Below are 16,717 nucleotides of genomic sequence, written 5' to 3'. Positions count from 1 at the left end.
ACAGTGTGCGCCTGAAGATGGGCCTACATGAACATAATTGTACTGGTCGTAGCAAAACCTTAACAGTGTTGAGTACTGCAGAAATCTTTATGCGCCTACTCTGGCTTTGTATGTGATGATTTAGTTTTACTTAAGAATGAGAGTTGGTGGAGAAGGAGGGCGGACACTGGGTGTCAGTGTCTGAGGTGACGTGTGTGGACAGATGCTGGTATCGGCGGCGTTGGCACTGTGGCTGGCAGCAGTGCCACTGTTGGCGTACCCCGCGTTCGGCATCAAGCGCTACGGCCGCAACTCGGGGGTGTCGGCGGGGGCGGTAGCGGCGCCGGGGGCGGCAGCGGGGGCGTGGCCGCGCGCCTACTACGGTGACTACCACTACGCGCAGCAGCCGCAGCCGCCTCTCGCTTACGCCTACCCGCCGCTCCCCTACTACTACGACCAGCCGAGGCAGCACCCCGGCTACGGCTTCTACAACTACGACGACGATGTGGTGGCCTCCGACCCGATTGAAGACATTGAGGTAATTCGCTCTCGAACGCACAGTCTTTATTTGATTGGCAGAGGATTAATGTAGTACTTGCCTGAGCGCTGCTGTGCACACCTGACAAAACATTCGTCACATCCAGGAGACATCACGCTAACGCTGTCTATTGTAGTAGAATCTATTCCTGATAATGAAAAATGACTGCACAAGTTACTTCACGTATGCCTTACCTACCGCAATTTACGGATTGTAAGATGCATTTTTTCTTGGTACAATTGTCTCCAAAATTCAGGCGCGTCTTGTAATCGAAAATAATATAAAAACGGACAGTATTTGATTTAAAAATTTCCTCCATCCTTAAAAATGGCGATATATTCGAGGCCAGGAGAAGCCTGTCTCTATCTGGCAACAATGGATTCAACTGGCAGCAGTAGTGCACCGATGGGACGAACGTGAGTTGTGGGGATCCACAAACTTGCTAACACTGTCAGCCTCCCGCCCCGCCATCACAGATCCAGAACGCTGTCTAGACTCTGATGCCAAAGGGTTCTTTGCCAGACATGTTATTTGGGATCAAGATCGGGTAATTTAACGGTCCAGTCGAGATGTGATACCTACAACCATACGTACATTCACATACACAAGTCAACATATTATGCATCACGGAGGATACTTATGAATGAAAAGCAGGAAGCTGTGGATGTTCTACAGTATTAATTTATTTCGTTACCAGCTTTTAGGCTTGCAAGGCCACCATCAGGCTTTATCTGTCGTCTTCAAAGAGGATACAGTAATGATTCACAACACGGACTAAATTTTATCTGTGTGACTTCAATTGTAACACAATTAAAAATGTTTAAGTCAAAAAGACGTTCCTTACGCGAGATGTACATCGGAGGCAGTATACTCGTTCTGCATTCTGTATCAAGTCCCTTTTCTCTAGAGTTTTTCACAGTGTTCAGCGAGAAGAACGTTTCATTCCCTCCATGGATTCCCATTTCAGTTCACGAAGCGTTTCCGTGATACTCGAACCTGCTGGAAAGCAATCTGGCAGCACGCCTTTGAACTGATGCGGTGTCTTTCTTTACTGCTAACTGGTTGGGATTGTATTCGAACATTGTAGTACCGGTATTGTTTTTCGACTCTTCTATATTGACTTAATTTTTTCACATTTAGAGGAAGCTGCCATTCATAAGAACTTGTAGAAATTTTGTCCACATCCATACATTTACTCAACGACGATATTTCCCCGTATTCTGCAATATTATCGGCAAAAGTACGAAGGTTATTGTTCACACTATCCGCTACATCCTTTATGTATTAAAAAAGCAGGAATGGTATTGTTCCCTTAGGCAGTCCTGCCGATACCTCTGGCAGCCGCCCGAGATAACGTACTGGATTCTACTGTTTATAAAGGCTTCGAGCCACTCACATATCTGAGAACCTATTCAGCACCCTCGGATCTTTGTTAACATAACTCTAGGAATATGAATGATATGAAGGATATAGTTCTGAAAAGGTCGTGCTCTATTTCGTACAAGCAATGCTTTCTAAAACAGTGCCATGTGAGTGTGTAGCCCTATTAAAACGGCTGTTGTCATCACGGAACACGTGTTTGTCCACAGCATACTCACGAAGATGAAAAGGGCAGCACTTGGTCACCGGGAATGTTGAAATAGACTTCCTGGTTCGTGATCACTGTATCCTGAATGAGCTGGGCGAAGTCATGGCTCTGGAAACACCCCAGAAACATTGAAGAACCACTTCCAACCAAAACCAACTGCGAATTAAATGGCAAAATGGCTCACAGGACCAAATCAAACGTCTGCAGTTAGCTATTCTTCAGTTCATGAGTTGTTTGGTCCAATGGAGATCTGCAGACTTACGTGCCGCCGTGACAAGCGATTTTATACGAGGTGCTCCAATCCTATAACTGTTTCACGCAGTTCCTTTCTCAATGTTTGCTCTGAAAGTGGTTGAAACGGACCTGGATTCAGCAACAGCAGCAACTGCTGTGGTGTTCGACACTGGTTGTCACTCTTCTCTGTTCGCCGTAGGCTAGGCAAGTTTTACGACCTTTTGTTTTTATTCTGTTTTGCATAGATGTGAGTGGTACACCACTCCTTGTAGAGATGTTGGGAAGTTCGAGTTCATAGACTAACAAATCAGGCAAATTCAAGGTGGAGTCACTGACACTTCTAAGTGCAATAACTTCTTTCTGCCATTCTATCAGGTCTCCCATTTACTGCACAGATACCGTGCGACTGGCTGAAACATACGCGCAACTTCACACATGACCACCCGATTCCAGTTCTCCACCATAAAGAACTCCAAACTGACGAGTTTCTTTCCAGTTTCGTATCTCTTTCACACGACCTCTTGAGATTTTTAAAATAGAGATGGGGCCCTTCCACGCCCGCACTGACGTGGTGACCAAACCAAAAGTTTTACTGTCACCTCCGTCAACATGTTAGTTATCTAATAGGTGGATCACAGGATGCTGGGCTGTGATGTTATCCGTGCGTCTGGGTAAGACTACGCATTAACACGGTCCATCAGGTCATTGATAGTAGACGAAACGCGAATGAGGGTAGCAATTTGAAGAGCAGAGGGAAAAGAGTGCTAAGGCTCGTGTCGTGAGAAAAAAACCTCTGCGACAGTGGGATGGGTAGTAAGAGCAGTAGTGGCCTACTAGCTGCGATAGTTCATGCAAGGTTGCGTTTGTTAGTATGGGTATCATGCATCATTGCCGTGGGAAGCGATGGCGATGTATCCGAGTTTGCTGTAGCCGCTGCATTCCTGGAACAATCAAGATCGTTGTATAGTAGTGGGAGATCGGCCATAGATCATCTCACTGTGTGGAGGGTTGGAGCACGTCTGCATGTAGTGTACGGTACGGCTTCCCTGCGTGGTGCCAGTTATTCGGAAAGTGTGTTCCAACTGGCGTCTGATTAACAGGGGCTCACTTGTACCGTTGTGTTTGCGTGTACTTGGCCATAGATGTTAGGTTCTTACAAGTTTGTCTTTTGGTCTTTTATGTTTACATCCATGGTTGTGGCCGTAGTAACCCAGATTCAGAATAAACGGGTTCTGCGAATGTCTGGAGTTTCTGTATAGTCTTGTGGTGAGTTTGTGGATTACTTCCGTGAGAGTCTCATTCCCGGTGAAGGTCCGCGATGCGTGTGTATCGTGGAGCATTGCTTATGATGACCTCTTGAGAGCAAGGTTGGCCTTTTATATAAGACATTTTCAGTCAAATATCTCATCAATCTGAGTGTAAGGCAGTGGAAATCCCACTTGGGACTGTTTGCGAGTGGATTTCCAGGACAGCATTCGCCTGACTAACAACGCAGTGCACTCCTTTAAGTAACCAATGGTTTGTCTGGTGAGCTTACACTCGGCGCTGTGGGTCATGCTTTAGCTGGGTTTTGAACTTTGAGTAGACTGTAGTGTAGATGTTTCGCCTGTCGGTGGACAGTAGTCAGCTGTACTGGTTGCATGCTGTGTGGGTGTAAACCAGGCGATGCTGTGGTGGCAGGACGAGATCCAGCAGGAGGCGGAGCGCGAACAGCGGGAGGAGGCGCTGCCCATCGGGCAGGAGATGTGGTTCGAGCACAGCAGTCCGCGCGACGACACAGCCGAGGTCAACTCGCAGTTCCTGCGCAACCTCATTCTGAGCCAGCTGTACAGCGACGAGCAGCAGCGCCAGCGCGCCGCCGCCGCCGCCTCCCTCTACCCGCACGCGCAGCCGCCTCAGCTCTACCTGCACCCACAGGTACTCTACCTCTACACTACCTCCACTCTTCCCCACACTCTATTTCTCATTTCCCATAACCTCCACCTACTATCTCCCTCTATCGACTCATTACCTCACATTCTATACCCACTAACGTCTCACACTCTGTCTACCTCTCTCCCTCCATCACTCACACCCACTCACTCACTCACACACACACACACACACACACACACACACACACACACACACACACACACACACACACAAACACACAGGGGTACACTCGCGTGCGCGCACGAACACACAAAATCGCGGGTTACCTCTATCAGTTTGGATGCACAATAAAGTATACAAACTCTCTCCATTCTCTCAGTTAATGCCACTCTCTCTATTTCTAAATCACTCACACTGTCACTGTCTCACCACACACTGCACTACACTTTTGCACTAAACTTTCACTTTCATCTCTTTCTTTGTCATTATCATTCATGCACAGACACACAAACACACATAAACACACAACACACACACACACACACACACACACACACACACACACACACACACACACGCACACACACAAACATCAGCTTGCCACCAATATACACACAAACACAGTCTCCTACCTTCACAGTGTTTGTGCACTCAAATATAACACACTATGTACTACCAAGTGACACACATTACACTCACTTTCTCCCTCATCACTCACTGTCTCACATCTTCCACTCAGTCTCTCTCTTTTCAGGTTCAGTCTCCCTCTCTATCCTTCTCTCTCTCTCTCTCTCTCTCTCTCTCTCTCTCTCTCTTTGTCTCAAAAAATAATAACCAATAACCAATTTCAAGACAGCTTTCATTCTCTTACCAAAGAATAAAAAATATTCCAAACATTGCAGTTTGAACCCACTTACGCTCAAATTGAGTATTTTGCAGCGAATTTGTCACAGATCATATGAACATTCTACTTGGCTGCTGATGCGTTTTCCGGGTTGTATAGTCGTGGTCCATGAAAATTTTCCCTTCCTGATGTTTCGTCCAGAGCTGCGCTGGACATATTCAGCAGTGCTCTCTTTCTGCTGACTTGCCGACTAAAAGGTCAGACGCCGGAAAGCAACATAAATACCGTGAAAAAAGGGAATGATAGAAGTTTACATATGGTAACCCTTCTCAGAGATAAGAATAAACTATCGATTGTCGTCTGAGAATGATAAATCACTTAACAGTTAAGTTTAATCTGTGACAAGCCTTGTCTGCCGATCACGTGTAAACTTGTAGCACGTTCTTGTTGCGGCATTTAAGCCATTCTTCGACGTACGACCCATCGATCGGCAAGACCCACTGGACCCATGAGCGCCTCTGAAAATGAAACTTTCTGGCAGATTAAAAGTGTGTGCCGGACCGAGACTCGAACTCGGGGTCTTTGCCTTTCGCAGGAGAGCTTCTGTAAAGTTTGGAATGTAGGAGGTGAGGTACTGGCGGAAGTAAAGCTGAGAGGACGGAGCGTAAGTCGTGCTTAGGTAGCTCATTTGGTAGAGCACTTGCCCGCGAAAGGCAAAGGTCCCGAGTTCAAGTCTCGGTCCGGCGCACAGTTTTAATCTGCCAGAAAGTTTCATATCAGCGCACACTCCGCTGCAGAGTGAAAATCTCATTCTGGAAACCTCTGAAAATGTCCAGCCCCGCGTTGGTCGAACCGTTAGAAACGGGAAGATTTCTTGAACCATCACCATAGAACCCGGACGACACATCCAGAGCTAAGGTGTCGAGTCGTGAAAGTTTCATTGTATTATTCTGTCTTGGCATCCGCTGCAGGCCGCGCAGAGTGCAAAGTACTGAGATCTCGGTGTGTGTGTGGGCAGGTGCAGCAACAGGTGGCGTACGGCTTGCCGCTGCTGCCCGAGCACGAGGAGCGCCTGCTGGCGGACGACGCGGCAGCCTGGGAGTACACGTCGAGCGCGCGCCAGCTACCCTACCCGTACGGCACCGAGGAGGACGCGGCGCCCGCCGCCTACGACGAGGACGTCGTCGAACTGAAGTCTCTGGTGAAGAAGGCGCGCCAGCACGCCGCCTCCGCTTCCCTCGCTACGCAGAAGCGGCCAGAGTTCGCGACAGAGCTGGGCCCCTGGTTCGAGGGCGGCATGCGTTTCTCTGACAGGAAAGTGCCTGCCGGCGACGAGAGCCAGGCCGCCACCACCACGAGCACCTCCACACCTGCGCCAGACACCACTACGACGACGTCGACGACGACGGCGCGCCCCGCCTTTGACGACAAGCGGCGCGGCATGAAGGAGGTGGCCATGCCGAGGCCGGCCACCCCCGTGCGGCGGCCCACTGGGACGCGGAGCGGCAGCGGTTCGCACACGTCCGTCTACGACACCATCAGGCATCTGCTCAGCATGGAGGCCACGCTGCAGGAGAAGGTCAGTATCGAAACTCACAATACAGCGTATGCTGAAAATCACTACATCAAGTCTAGTTGTCAGAGGAGTCACGAAGTGTCATCACCACTTACGTGTTTGTAGATCCAATGGCTCTATGGCAGGAGTTACGTTGTTTCTGACTCGACAGGGATATAGTCTTTCGCCCCTACTGTTCAATCTATACATCGAAGAAGCAATGACAGAAATCAAAGAACGGTTCAAGAATGAGAATAAAATTCAGGGTGAAAGGATATCAATGATACGATTCACTGATGACGTTGCTATTCTAAGTGAAAGTGAAGTACAATTATGCGATGTGTTGAATGGAATGAACAGTCTAATGAGCTGTGCCCCAGGGAAGTGTGGGAGGTCCGCTGTTGTTTTCTATCTACTTAATGATCTTTTGGATAGGGTGGATAGCAATGTGCGGCTGTTTGCTGATGATGCTGTGGTGTACGGGAAGGTGTCGCCGCTGAGAGACTGTACGAGGACACAAGATGACTTGGACAGGATTGTGATTGGTGTACAGAATGGCAGCTAACTCTAAAGATAGCTAAATGTAAATTAATGCAGATGAATAGGAAAAAGAATCCTGTAATGTTTGAATACTCCATTAGTAGTGTAGCGCTTGACACATTCACGTCGATTAAGTATTTGGGCGTAACATTGCAGAGCGATATGAAGTGGGACAAGTATGTAATGGTAGTTGTGGGGAAGGCGGATAGTCGTCTTCGGTTCATTGGTAGAATTTTGGAAAGACGTGATTCACCTGTAAAGGAGACCGCTTATAAAACACTAATACGACCTATTCTTGAGTACTGCTCGAGCGTTTGGGATCCCTATCAGGTCGGATTGAGGGAGGACATTGAAGCAATTCAGAGGCGGGCTGCTAGATTTGTTGCTGGTAGGTTTGATCACCACGCGAATGTTACGGAAATGCTTCAGGAACTCGGGTGGGAATCTTTAGAGGAAATAAGGCGTTCTTTTCGTGAATCGCTACTGAGGAAATTTAGAGAACCAGCATTTGAGGCTGACTGCAGTACAATTTTACTGCCGCCAACTTACATTTCGCGGAAAGACCACAAAGCTAAGATAAGAGAGATTAAGGCTCGTACAGAGGCATATAGGCAGTCATTTTTCCCTCATTCTGTTTGGGAGTGGAACAGGGAGAGAAGATGCTAGTTGTAGTACGAGGTACCCTCCGTCACGCACCGTATGGTGGATTGCGGAGTATGTATGTAGATATAGATGTGAAGTACAGAATATGGATTGAGAATGAATCAAACAAAGACGAAAGTAATGAGAAGTAGTAGAAATGAGAACAGCGAGAAAACATCAGGAGTTATGGTAACGAAGTAGATGAAGTTAAGGAATTCTGCTACATAGGCAGCAAAATAACCCATTATGAACAGTGAAAGAAGGACGTAAAGAACAGACTAGCATTGACAAAAGGGAATTCCTGGCCAAGAGAAATCTATCGGTATCAAACATAGGCCTTAATTTGAGAAAGAAATTTCTGAGAATAAACGTTTAGAGCAGAGCATTATATGGTAATGAAACATGGACTGTGGGAAAACTGGAACAGGAGAGAAGTGAAGCATTTGATATGTGATGCTACAGACGAATGTCGAAAACCCGGTCGACTGATAAGTTAAGGAATAAGGAGGTTCTCCGCAGAATCGTAGAGGAAAACACTGACAAACGGAAGTGCAGGATGATAGGGCATGTGTTAAGACATCATGGAATAACTTCCATGGTACAAGAGGGAACTGTAGAGGGTACAAACTGTAGAGGAAGATAGATGTAGGGATATGACCAGCAGATAATTAAGGACATAGGTTGTAAGTGCTACTCTGAGATGAGAAGTTCGCAGTGCAAAGTATATCAGACCCTAGCAGCTTCCTCGAGTGTTAAACACTGTAATAGGAGCAAAAGGCTACCTTGCACTTTGTTAGCCATTTGGGCTGAACAGCAATGGGCGTCTTCTCCGCTTTATAGGCTTTTGAGACGTTCTTTATAAAATACAGTATCCTCTGCTTTTAAGCTGGGTCATTATTCAGCGTCTGAGCCCACCTGCAAATATGTTTCCCAGGACACCTTAATCTGCTGACGTGAAATGGGTGCAAGTTAATACGATCTCAGAAATGCAAGCGTAATGTTGAAGTAGAAAATAATTGAGTAGTTACATTAGGTGGCACTTCAGAATATTTTAGATAGCATGGAGCCCATTTTTCTCTTTTTTCTCATCTAAGTTAATTTTCATCCAAGTGATTTTTCATATTTTTATATGTACTAATGGAATGATCCCATAAGTGTTTAAAGTAAACTAAGATATTTCAGAATGAATAAAAAGGAAGTGTAGCGTACCGTAGAGTTTTCAACGTCTCCAGGAATTAAGTTGAAATATTAAAGGTGGAACATCACGAAAGGTAAGTGGCAATAAAAAAGACTACATGACAGGTACGTGTTCCACAGCTGCTTGGTTGAAGAGGCAGTGATAAAAGTGAAAATTACGCCCAGATGAAAAGTGGAACTAAAGCTGATGACAGTATCTACCTCTCGCTCTCTCTCTCTCTCTCTCTCTCTCTCTCTCTCTCTCTCTCTCTCTTTTGTCGCTTTTCGGGAATGCTTGATCCGAAGCTGAATAGCAATAATGGTCTGCAAAAGCTCTGACGTAGGTAAATACTACTAAAGATGAATGGAGAAGAAAATTAATTATACAGAGAATGTGGCCGTCAAATTAAAGAAAAGCTTTCTACGCTATAAATTGTGCAAATATTTGTAAAACCAAAAATGATGAATTTGCCGAAAAAAGGGGCCGGAAGGACCTTTGAAATGGAATATTATATGTGAAATAACATCCGTCACTCTTGTAACTTCCTGTCATTTAGAGAAAATGTAATGAATGATGTGTAGCAGCCTGTGTAAGGAGCGTTATGGATTTTTTGACTCTAAAAAGACTCATTTCCCTCAAAACCCATGTGTTGACAGATTGACTGCGCTAGTGTGGTGCTCATACCTAAGATTATAACAGTTCTCGGCAACCATTGCTTATTTTTTTTTATATATTTTTTTGTTTTTAATATGAGTGCAAAAGCTGCAGTGAGTAAAAGATATTACGCTCTGTTATACAAGAAATGAATTAAGTTCTCTAGCAGCAAACAGGTTATATTGAGTTCCCAAAACTCTAGAAAAGTAAAAAAAGGTAACTGCACTTGAAAAGTGAGTAAATATTCCACAAATCATCAGGAGATTAAATAAATGTAATAACTCGTCCACAACAACTAAAGAATCGATAAGGACACGGTTACTGCTATATTCCAAATATTTTTGTAACTACGAAGTGTCCTTTGTAAGTGCTGGGTCAAAGGTACCCACTGAATGTCAACCAATTTGTGGAAAACAGCTTCCTATTATTCTGTAGTTTTTGCTGCGTTGTATTTGTAAAGCTTTTCGGAGAACCCTAGCTGACATGGGACGATTTTCATGATGATATCACTTTAGGTACAGCTGTTAAAATTAAGTAGGTTGCTCAAGGATATTTTCTGTTTATTTTGGTGTTGGAGAGCAGTTATCTCTGGAGATTCGTTACGGAGTAATTGCATTTCGTCTGATTTCATAGCCTCGTTTATGTGTATCCTTCTATCAGTGTCACACTGAAAATAGCTGCAGAAAAGTGAAAATATCGACGGTAAGCGCTTTGTATCTTGTTTGGAAACAAACCTCTTCTCTTCAGTCGTGGCACGTACTGTTGACAATAGTAATGCCCATTCGACCCTTCGTCCTCGGACTTCCATTCGGTATTGCTCGGTTCTTATTTCGGGTTTATATTAGTGGTAGTATTACTCGTAAGTTACCAGTGACATGCAGAAGTGTGGACAGGTTTACTGATTAGGACTTGGTCTACTGCATTCTGTGTGTGAGTTGACTGAAAAATAAAAATAAAATAATGAAAAAAAAAGAATGTCGGGTCTGTACCACATTGTGTTGTGTGTAACAGTAACCAATTATTCAACGTTTTGTGTTGTGTGTTTTGCTGGTGGCGTATTACAGCATTTTTACCTCTGTGGAGGTACTTTCAGAAGAACGAAGGCGACTGGATTCAAAATGGTTCAAATGGCTCTGAGCACTATGGGACTTAACATCTCAGGTCATCAGTCCCCTAGAACTTAGAACTACTTAAACCTAACTAACCTACGGACATCACGCACATCCATGCCCGATGCAGGATTCGAACCTGCGACCGTAGCCGTCGCGCGGTTCCAGACTGAAGCGCCTAGAACCGCTCGGCCACCAACGGCCGGCAGGCAACTGGGGTATCACTAAATCAACTGTAATTACACTATTATTCTCTAGTGAAACAAAACAAGCGCTGACCCAATCAGAAGCAAAAGAACCCCATGGAGGAAATAAAACCGCACTCGAGGATGATATGTTCCATGCAGGTAGCACTGCAGGACCAAAGCTGTCTGAGCGCACACCAGAAAAGGCTGTCACCATATTTCCTAGAGTCTAAAACGATTATTCTTTGTTCTTCAGTCTCAGCTGAACATCTTTCTTAATTACATGATACGTTTCGATCTTTCTTGACCATATTCAGGTCTACGCAGATGCGTCTGCAATACGCCGTGACTGTTTCAGAACCCAGTATCATGGTACGGATCTCAGATGAGAGGTGCTGCCACGTGCACGACAGGTTGCTGTTGTAAGCACGTAGATCTGACGATGGTTGACAGATATCGAAACATTTCATTCATTTTAAAAATGTCCAAATGACACTAAAGAATACATGAGAATTGTTTCAAATATTTATGAAATATGTAGTTACTATAATGAATAATAACAGTAATAATATGTAAAGTGACTCAAAAAAGACGCATTACCAAAAAACTATATGCATAATATAGTAACGAAATTTCGGGAATACGTTTCTCTTGGTACCATATTTAAGTGACTGTCACTGCAAGATCACAGGTTAATGTAACGCGACATAAGCCATTGCAAATGTAAAATGCTGTTACATTGAAAACAGGTGTAACCGAGAGACTGTTGAGTCCAAGAATGCAAACGTGTACGCAATTTGTTGTATAGGTGCCAGATGCCAATTTGTGTGTTGGAGTTCCAACCGTGTTGCACTTGGTCGGTTAATATGGGGTCGATTAATGCTGATTGTTGATGACGCTGGAGTTGTCGTCCTACGATGTCCCATAAATGCTTCACTAAAAGATATCTGGAGATGGAGCTTACGAAGGCAACATGTCGGCACACTGTAGAGCATGTTGGGGTACAACAGCGGCATGTAGGTGAGCATTAGCTCGTTAGAAAACACCCCCTGGAATGCTATTCACGAATGGCAGCACAACAGGACGAATAACAAAACTGACGTACAAATTTGCAGTCAGAGTGTGTGAGACAACGAGAGTGCTGTTAGCTGTTACTGTCATACGAAAGACCATAACTCCACGTGAAGGTCCAGTGCATCTAGAAGGCAGACAGGTTGGATGCAGGGTCTCAACTGGCCTCCTTCTAACCAACTCACGGCCGCCACTGGCACAGAGGGGGAGCCAGCTTTCATTAGGGAGGAAACCATACCTTCACTCAGCCCCCCAATGAGCTCTCGCTTGACACCACTGAAGCCGCAAATGGCGGTAGTTTGGGGTCAGCATCTGGCTCGGAGCTGTCCTTGAAGTAGGCTATTTGTAAAACTTCATTGTATCACTGTGCTGCCAACCGCTGCTCAAACCGCTGCTGCAGATGGAGTACGATGCGCCAGAGCCAAACGCCGAACACGATTATCTTTCCCTCATGGAAGAGCCGTTTGGCCGTCCGGAACCTGGTCACCTTGTGACCGTACATTCTCGCGACCATCGCTGATAGCAATCACGTATACTGGCTACGTTCCTGCCAAGTCTTTCTGCAATATCGCAGAAGGAACATGCGGCTTCTCGTTGCCCTATTACACAACTTCGTTCAAACGCAGTGATGTGCTCATAATGGCGTCTTTGTCGCCAAAGGCATCCTTGATTAACATCAACTCACTATGTCCATTCTCAAAGGCATTAACACTCACGTCCGTACAGTATTTCCTAAGGCAAACCTGTTTCGCAACATCGTAGTGGCGCTACTGGCGCCACTCTTATGCGACTGGCGCGAAATTTGTATAGATATATTTCAGACGTAGAAACACGCCTAATGAATTTGGTTTATGTCGCACAGCTCCTTCTTGGTTTTGCGATTTTCTAGTTCCTTCTCTAGATTGTCGCACAGATGACAAAATGGTAGATATCGAAATAGACGACAGAGTGATAGAGAAACAATTAACATCGCTCAAAAGAGGAAAGGCCGCTGGACCTGATGGGATACCAGTTCGATTTTACACAGAGTACGCGAAGGAACATGCCCCCTTCTTGCAGCGGTGTACCGTAGGTCTCTAGAAGAGCGTAGCGTTCCAAAGTATTGGAAAAGGGCACAGGTCATCCCCGTTTTCAAGAAGGGGCGTCGAATAGATGCGCAGAACTATAGACCTACATCTCTAACGTCGATCAGTTGTAGAATTTTGGAACACGTATTATGTTCGAGTATAATGACTTTTCTGGAGACTAGAAATCTACTCTGTAGGAATCAGCATGGGTTTCGAAAAAGACGGTCATGTGAAACCCAGCTCGCGCTATTCGTCCACGAGACTCAGAGGGCCATAGACACGGGTTCACAGGTAGATGCCGTGTTTATTGACTTCCGCAAGGCGTTCGATACAGTTCCCCACAGTCGTTTAATGAACAAAGTAAGAGTATATGGACTATCATACCAATTGTGTGATTGGATTGAAGAGTTCCTAGATAACAGAACGCAGCATGTCATTCTCAATGGAGAGAAGTCTTCCGAAGTAAGAGTGATTTCAAGTGTGCCGCAGGGGAGTGTCGTAGGACCGTTGCTATTCACGATATACATAAATGACCTTGTGGATGACATCGGAAGTTCACTGAGGCTTTTTTGCAGATGATGCTGTTGTGTATCGAGAGGTTGTAACAATGGAAAATTGTACTGAAATGCAGGAGGATCTGCAGCGAATTGACGCATGGTGCAGGGAATGGCAATTGAATCTCAATGTAGACAAGTGTAATGTGCTGCGGATACATAGAAAGATAGATACCTTATCATTTAGCTACAAAATAGCAGGTCAGCAACTGGAATCAGTTAATTCTATAAATTATCTGGGAGTACGCATTAGGAGTGATTTAAAATGGAATGATCATATAAAGTTGATCGTCGGTAAAGCAGATGCCAGACTGAGATTCATTGGAAGAATCCTAAGGAAATGCAATCCGAAAACAAAGGAAGTAGGTTACAGTACGCTTGTTCGTCCACTGCTTGAATACTGCTCACCGGTGTGGGATCTGTACCAGATAGGGTTGATAGAAGAGATAGAGAAGATCCAACGGAGAGCAGCGCGCTTCGTTACTGGATCATTTAGTAATCGCGAAAGCGTTACGGAGATGACAGATAAACTCCAGTGGAAGACTCTGCAGGAGAGACGCTCAGTAGTTCGGTACGGGCTTTTCTTAAAGTTTCGAGAACATACCTTCACCGAAGAGCCAAGCAGTATATTGCTCCATCCTACGTATATCTCGCGAAGAGACCATGAGGATAAAATCAGAGAGATTAGAGCCCACACAGAACCATACCGACAATCCTTCTTTCCACGAACAATACGAGACTGGAATAGAAGGGAGAACCGATAGAGGTACTCAGGGTACCCTCCGCCACACACCGTCAGGTGGCTTGCGGAGTATGGATGTAGATGTAGATGTATTCTGTTAGTGACGGATATCACGGCTATAGTCTCTAGAATTTAATGTGGTGTTCCGAGTGATAGAAGCTAGTATCTCTGGGATTAGAAGCTTTTGTTAGCACACCTCGGAAGCGCCTGCCGATCGGGAGAGCAGGGGGCGGCAGACCGCTGGGAGACGGCCCCTGAACATCCTCTGGCTGATGAGCCTGGGCCCTAATGGAAGACTGCCTGCGCGCTCCTATTACGCGATCTAATAAAGCGGACAATATCGTGCCAATATTCCCCTCCTGAGACCTGAACGCCCTCGTGAGGGAGGCCGAGGCTGCCACTGGATTACCGAGAGCTAACAGGGAGCGTACCGAAACCTGCGCTGAGGGAAGTGGGGACCATACGCTAATCGCGCGACTCAAAACTAATACCCGTATTTAAAAGTAGAATTCTGTTTATAAATAACAGACAGCTTCGATTACATAATAAGTTATTGGTTAATGGTTTGGTCTGAGAGAGGCACATCCAAGTCTGTGGAAAGGGCCTGAAAGTGCGTGTAGACATATACGCACACATGAGCTATTGTTTTACTACCCATTTTAATGTACGTGCAGTGGTTGTCTGTGTTATCGTTGCCAATTTTCCAAAAGCCTAATACGTCTCCGTAAGCATTTTGTACCAAAAAGGTTGCTCACGAGGAATGACTTTATTCCCACTAAGGATGCAGTTTACATCAGTCATGTAGAAAACAGATTCAAACGTCCGACTACTTTACAACTGAGTTAATGTATTAAATATTTGACGTTAAGCATGCAAGCAAGGAAAAGTTTAGAAAAGTTTTGAATCATGCTTAACGTTTTACGGAAGTCGCTCATTATGAAACACTGGATAAATATGGTCTGGGTAACCTACTCTGCAGTATGTTTCGTACAAGGATGTAAACCGAGGTGACCAAAGTCATGGGATACCGCCTAATATCGTGTCGGATCCCTTTTCACCCGGTGTAGCGCAGCAGCCTGACCTGGCAAGAAATCAACAAGGTCCCTGCAGAAATATTGACCGACACTGCCTCTCTAGCCGTCCACAGCTGCGAAAGTGTCACTGGTGCAGCATTTTGTGCACGAACTGGCCTCTCGATTATGTCCAATAAATGTTCGATGGCATTCGTATCGGGCGATCTGGGTGCTTAAATCATTCTCTCGAGCTGTCCAGAACGTTATTCAAACCAGTATGAACTATTATGGCCCAGTGACATAGCGTATTGTCATCCACCAAATTTCCATCGTTATCTGTGAACATGAAATTAGTGAATGGCTGAAAATGGCTTCCAAGTAGCCAAACAGCACCGTTTCCACTCAATTATCGGGGCGGTTGGACCAGAGGACCACACCATCGTGGAGCCACCACCACCTTTCACAGTGCCTTCTTGACAACAAGCATCCATAGCGTCGTGAGATCTACGCCACGCTCGAACCCTACCATCAGCTCTTACCTACCGAAATCGGGACTAATGTGACCAGACCACGATTTTCCAGTCTTCTACTACCCAACCACAGTCTCAAAATTTTACAGGTACCAGAGGATTATGGACGAGATTCAGAAAAGTTCTGTCGTATACTACATTTGTTACGACAATAGTTCTTCAAACCAGCATTAAATGCCATTCTTAGTTTTAGAACGGTCGACAGAAGTTATAACATTCTCATAATCCTGAATTAATTTATTCATACCGCAGACCAAGTAAGAGCAGAAACACGATGAAGCAGTCACTCTTTGATTCGAATTAACTTTCATATTTCGTGCTAGGATACAGCAACTACAATGGAAAGGTATAACATTTATTTGTCTATATCGCGAGTTGTAGAATGGTGTGATCGGTTTCCATTGTCCTACTGGCATTCATCTTCAGCTCATAGAATATCTCTGCAGAGCGTAACACGTCACATGAGGTACATTCATATACTGTGTCTTAAAATACTGCAGTATTATGATCCAATAATTCAATGTAATTCATGTGATGTGTTACACTCTGTAAAAACAGTTTATGATCCGAAGATAATATATGGCACAATAGAAACCGGTCATATCATTTTATAAACTCGCGATCTAGACAGATACGCCGGCCGCGGTGGCCGAGCGGTTCTAGGCACTTCAGTCCTGAACTACGCGGCTGCTACGGTCGCAGATTCGAAGCCTGCCTCGGGCATGGATGTGTGTGATGTCCTTAAGTTAGTTAGGTTTAAGTAGTTCTAAGTTTGGGGGACTGATGACCGCAGATCTTAAGTCCCACAGTACGTAGAACC

The 16,717-nt window shown here is 45.2% G+C and overlaps 1 protein-coding gene and 1 long non-coding RNA gene across 2 annotated transcripts in view; both read left to right on the top strand.

Annotated features, from left to right (window-relative positions):
* Positions 1–378, top strand: part of LOC126416363 (uncharacterized) — a 38,213-nt gene extending 37,835 nt beyond the window's left edge. Inside the window, exon 3 of the long non-coding RNA XR_007575439.1 lies at positions 203–378. This is a non-coding gene — a long non-coding RNA (uncharacterized LOC126416363). The remainder of the gene's footprint in view (positions 1–202) is intronic.
* A 25-nt stretch (positions 379–403) lies between these two features.
* The window catches only part of LOC126416362 (uncharacterized), a 42,026-nt gene continuing 25,712 nt past the window's right edge, over positions 404–16,717 (top strand). Inside the window, exons 1-3 of the mRNA XM_050084042.1 lie at positions 404–517; positions 4,020–4,256; positions 6,077–6,637. Coding sequence (XP_049939999.1) covers positions 4,083–4,256; positions 6,077–6,637 — 735 coding nt within the window. The 5' untranslated portion in view covers positions 404–517; positions 4,020–4,082. The remainder of the gene's footprint in view (positions 518–4,019; positions 4,257–6,076; positions 6,638–16,717) is intronic.

Source organism: Schistocerca serialis, chromosome 8, assembly GCF_023864345.2.
Source record: "Schistocerca serialis cubense isolate TAMUIC-IGC-003099 chromosome 8, iqSchSeri2.2, whole genome shotgun sequence".
Lineage (NCBI taxonomy): Eukaryota > Metazoa > Arthropoda > Insecta > Orthoptera > Acrididae > Schistocerca > Schistocerca serialis.
This window is presented reverse-complemented; position numbering and strand designations above follow the sequence as displayed.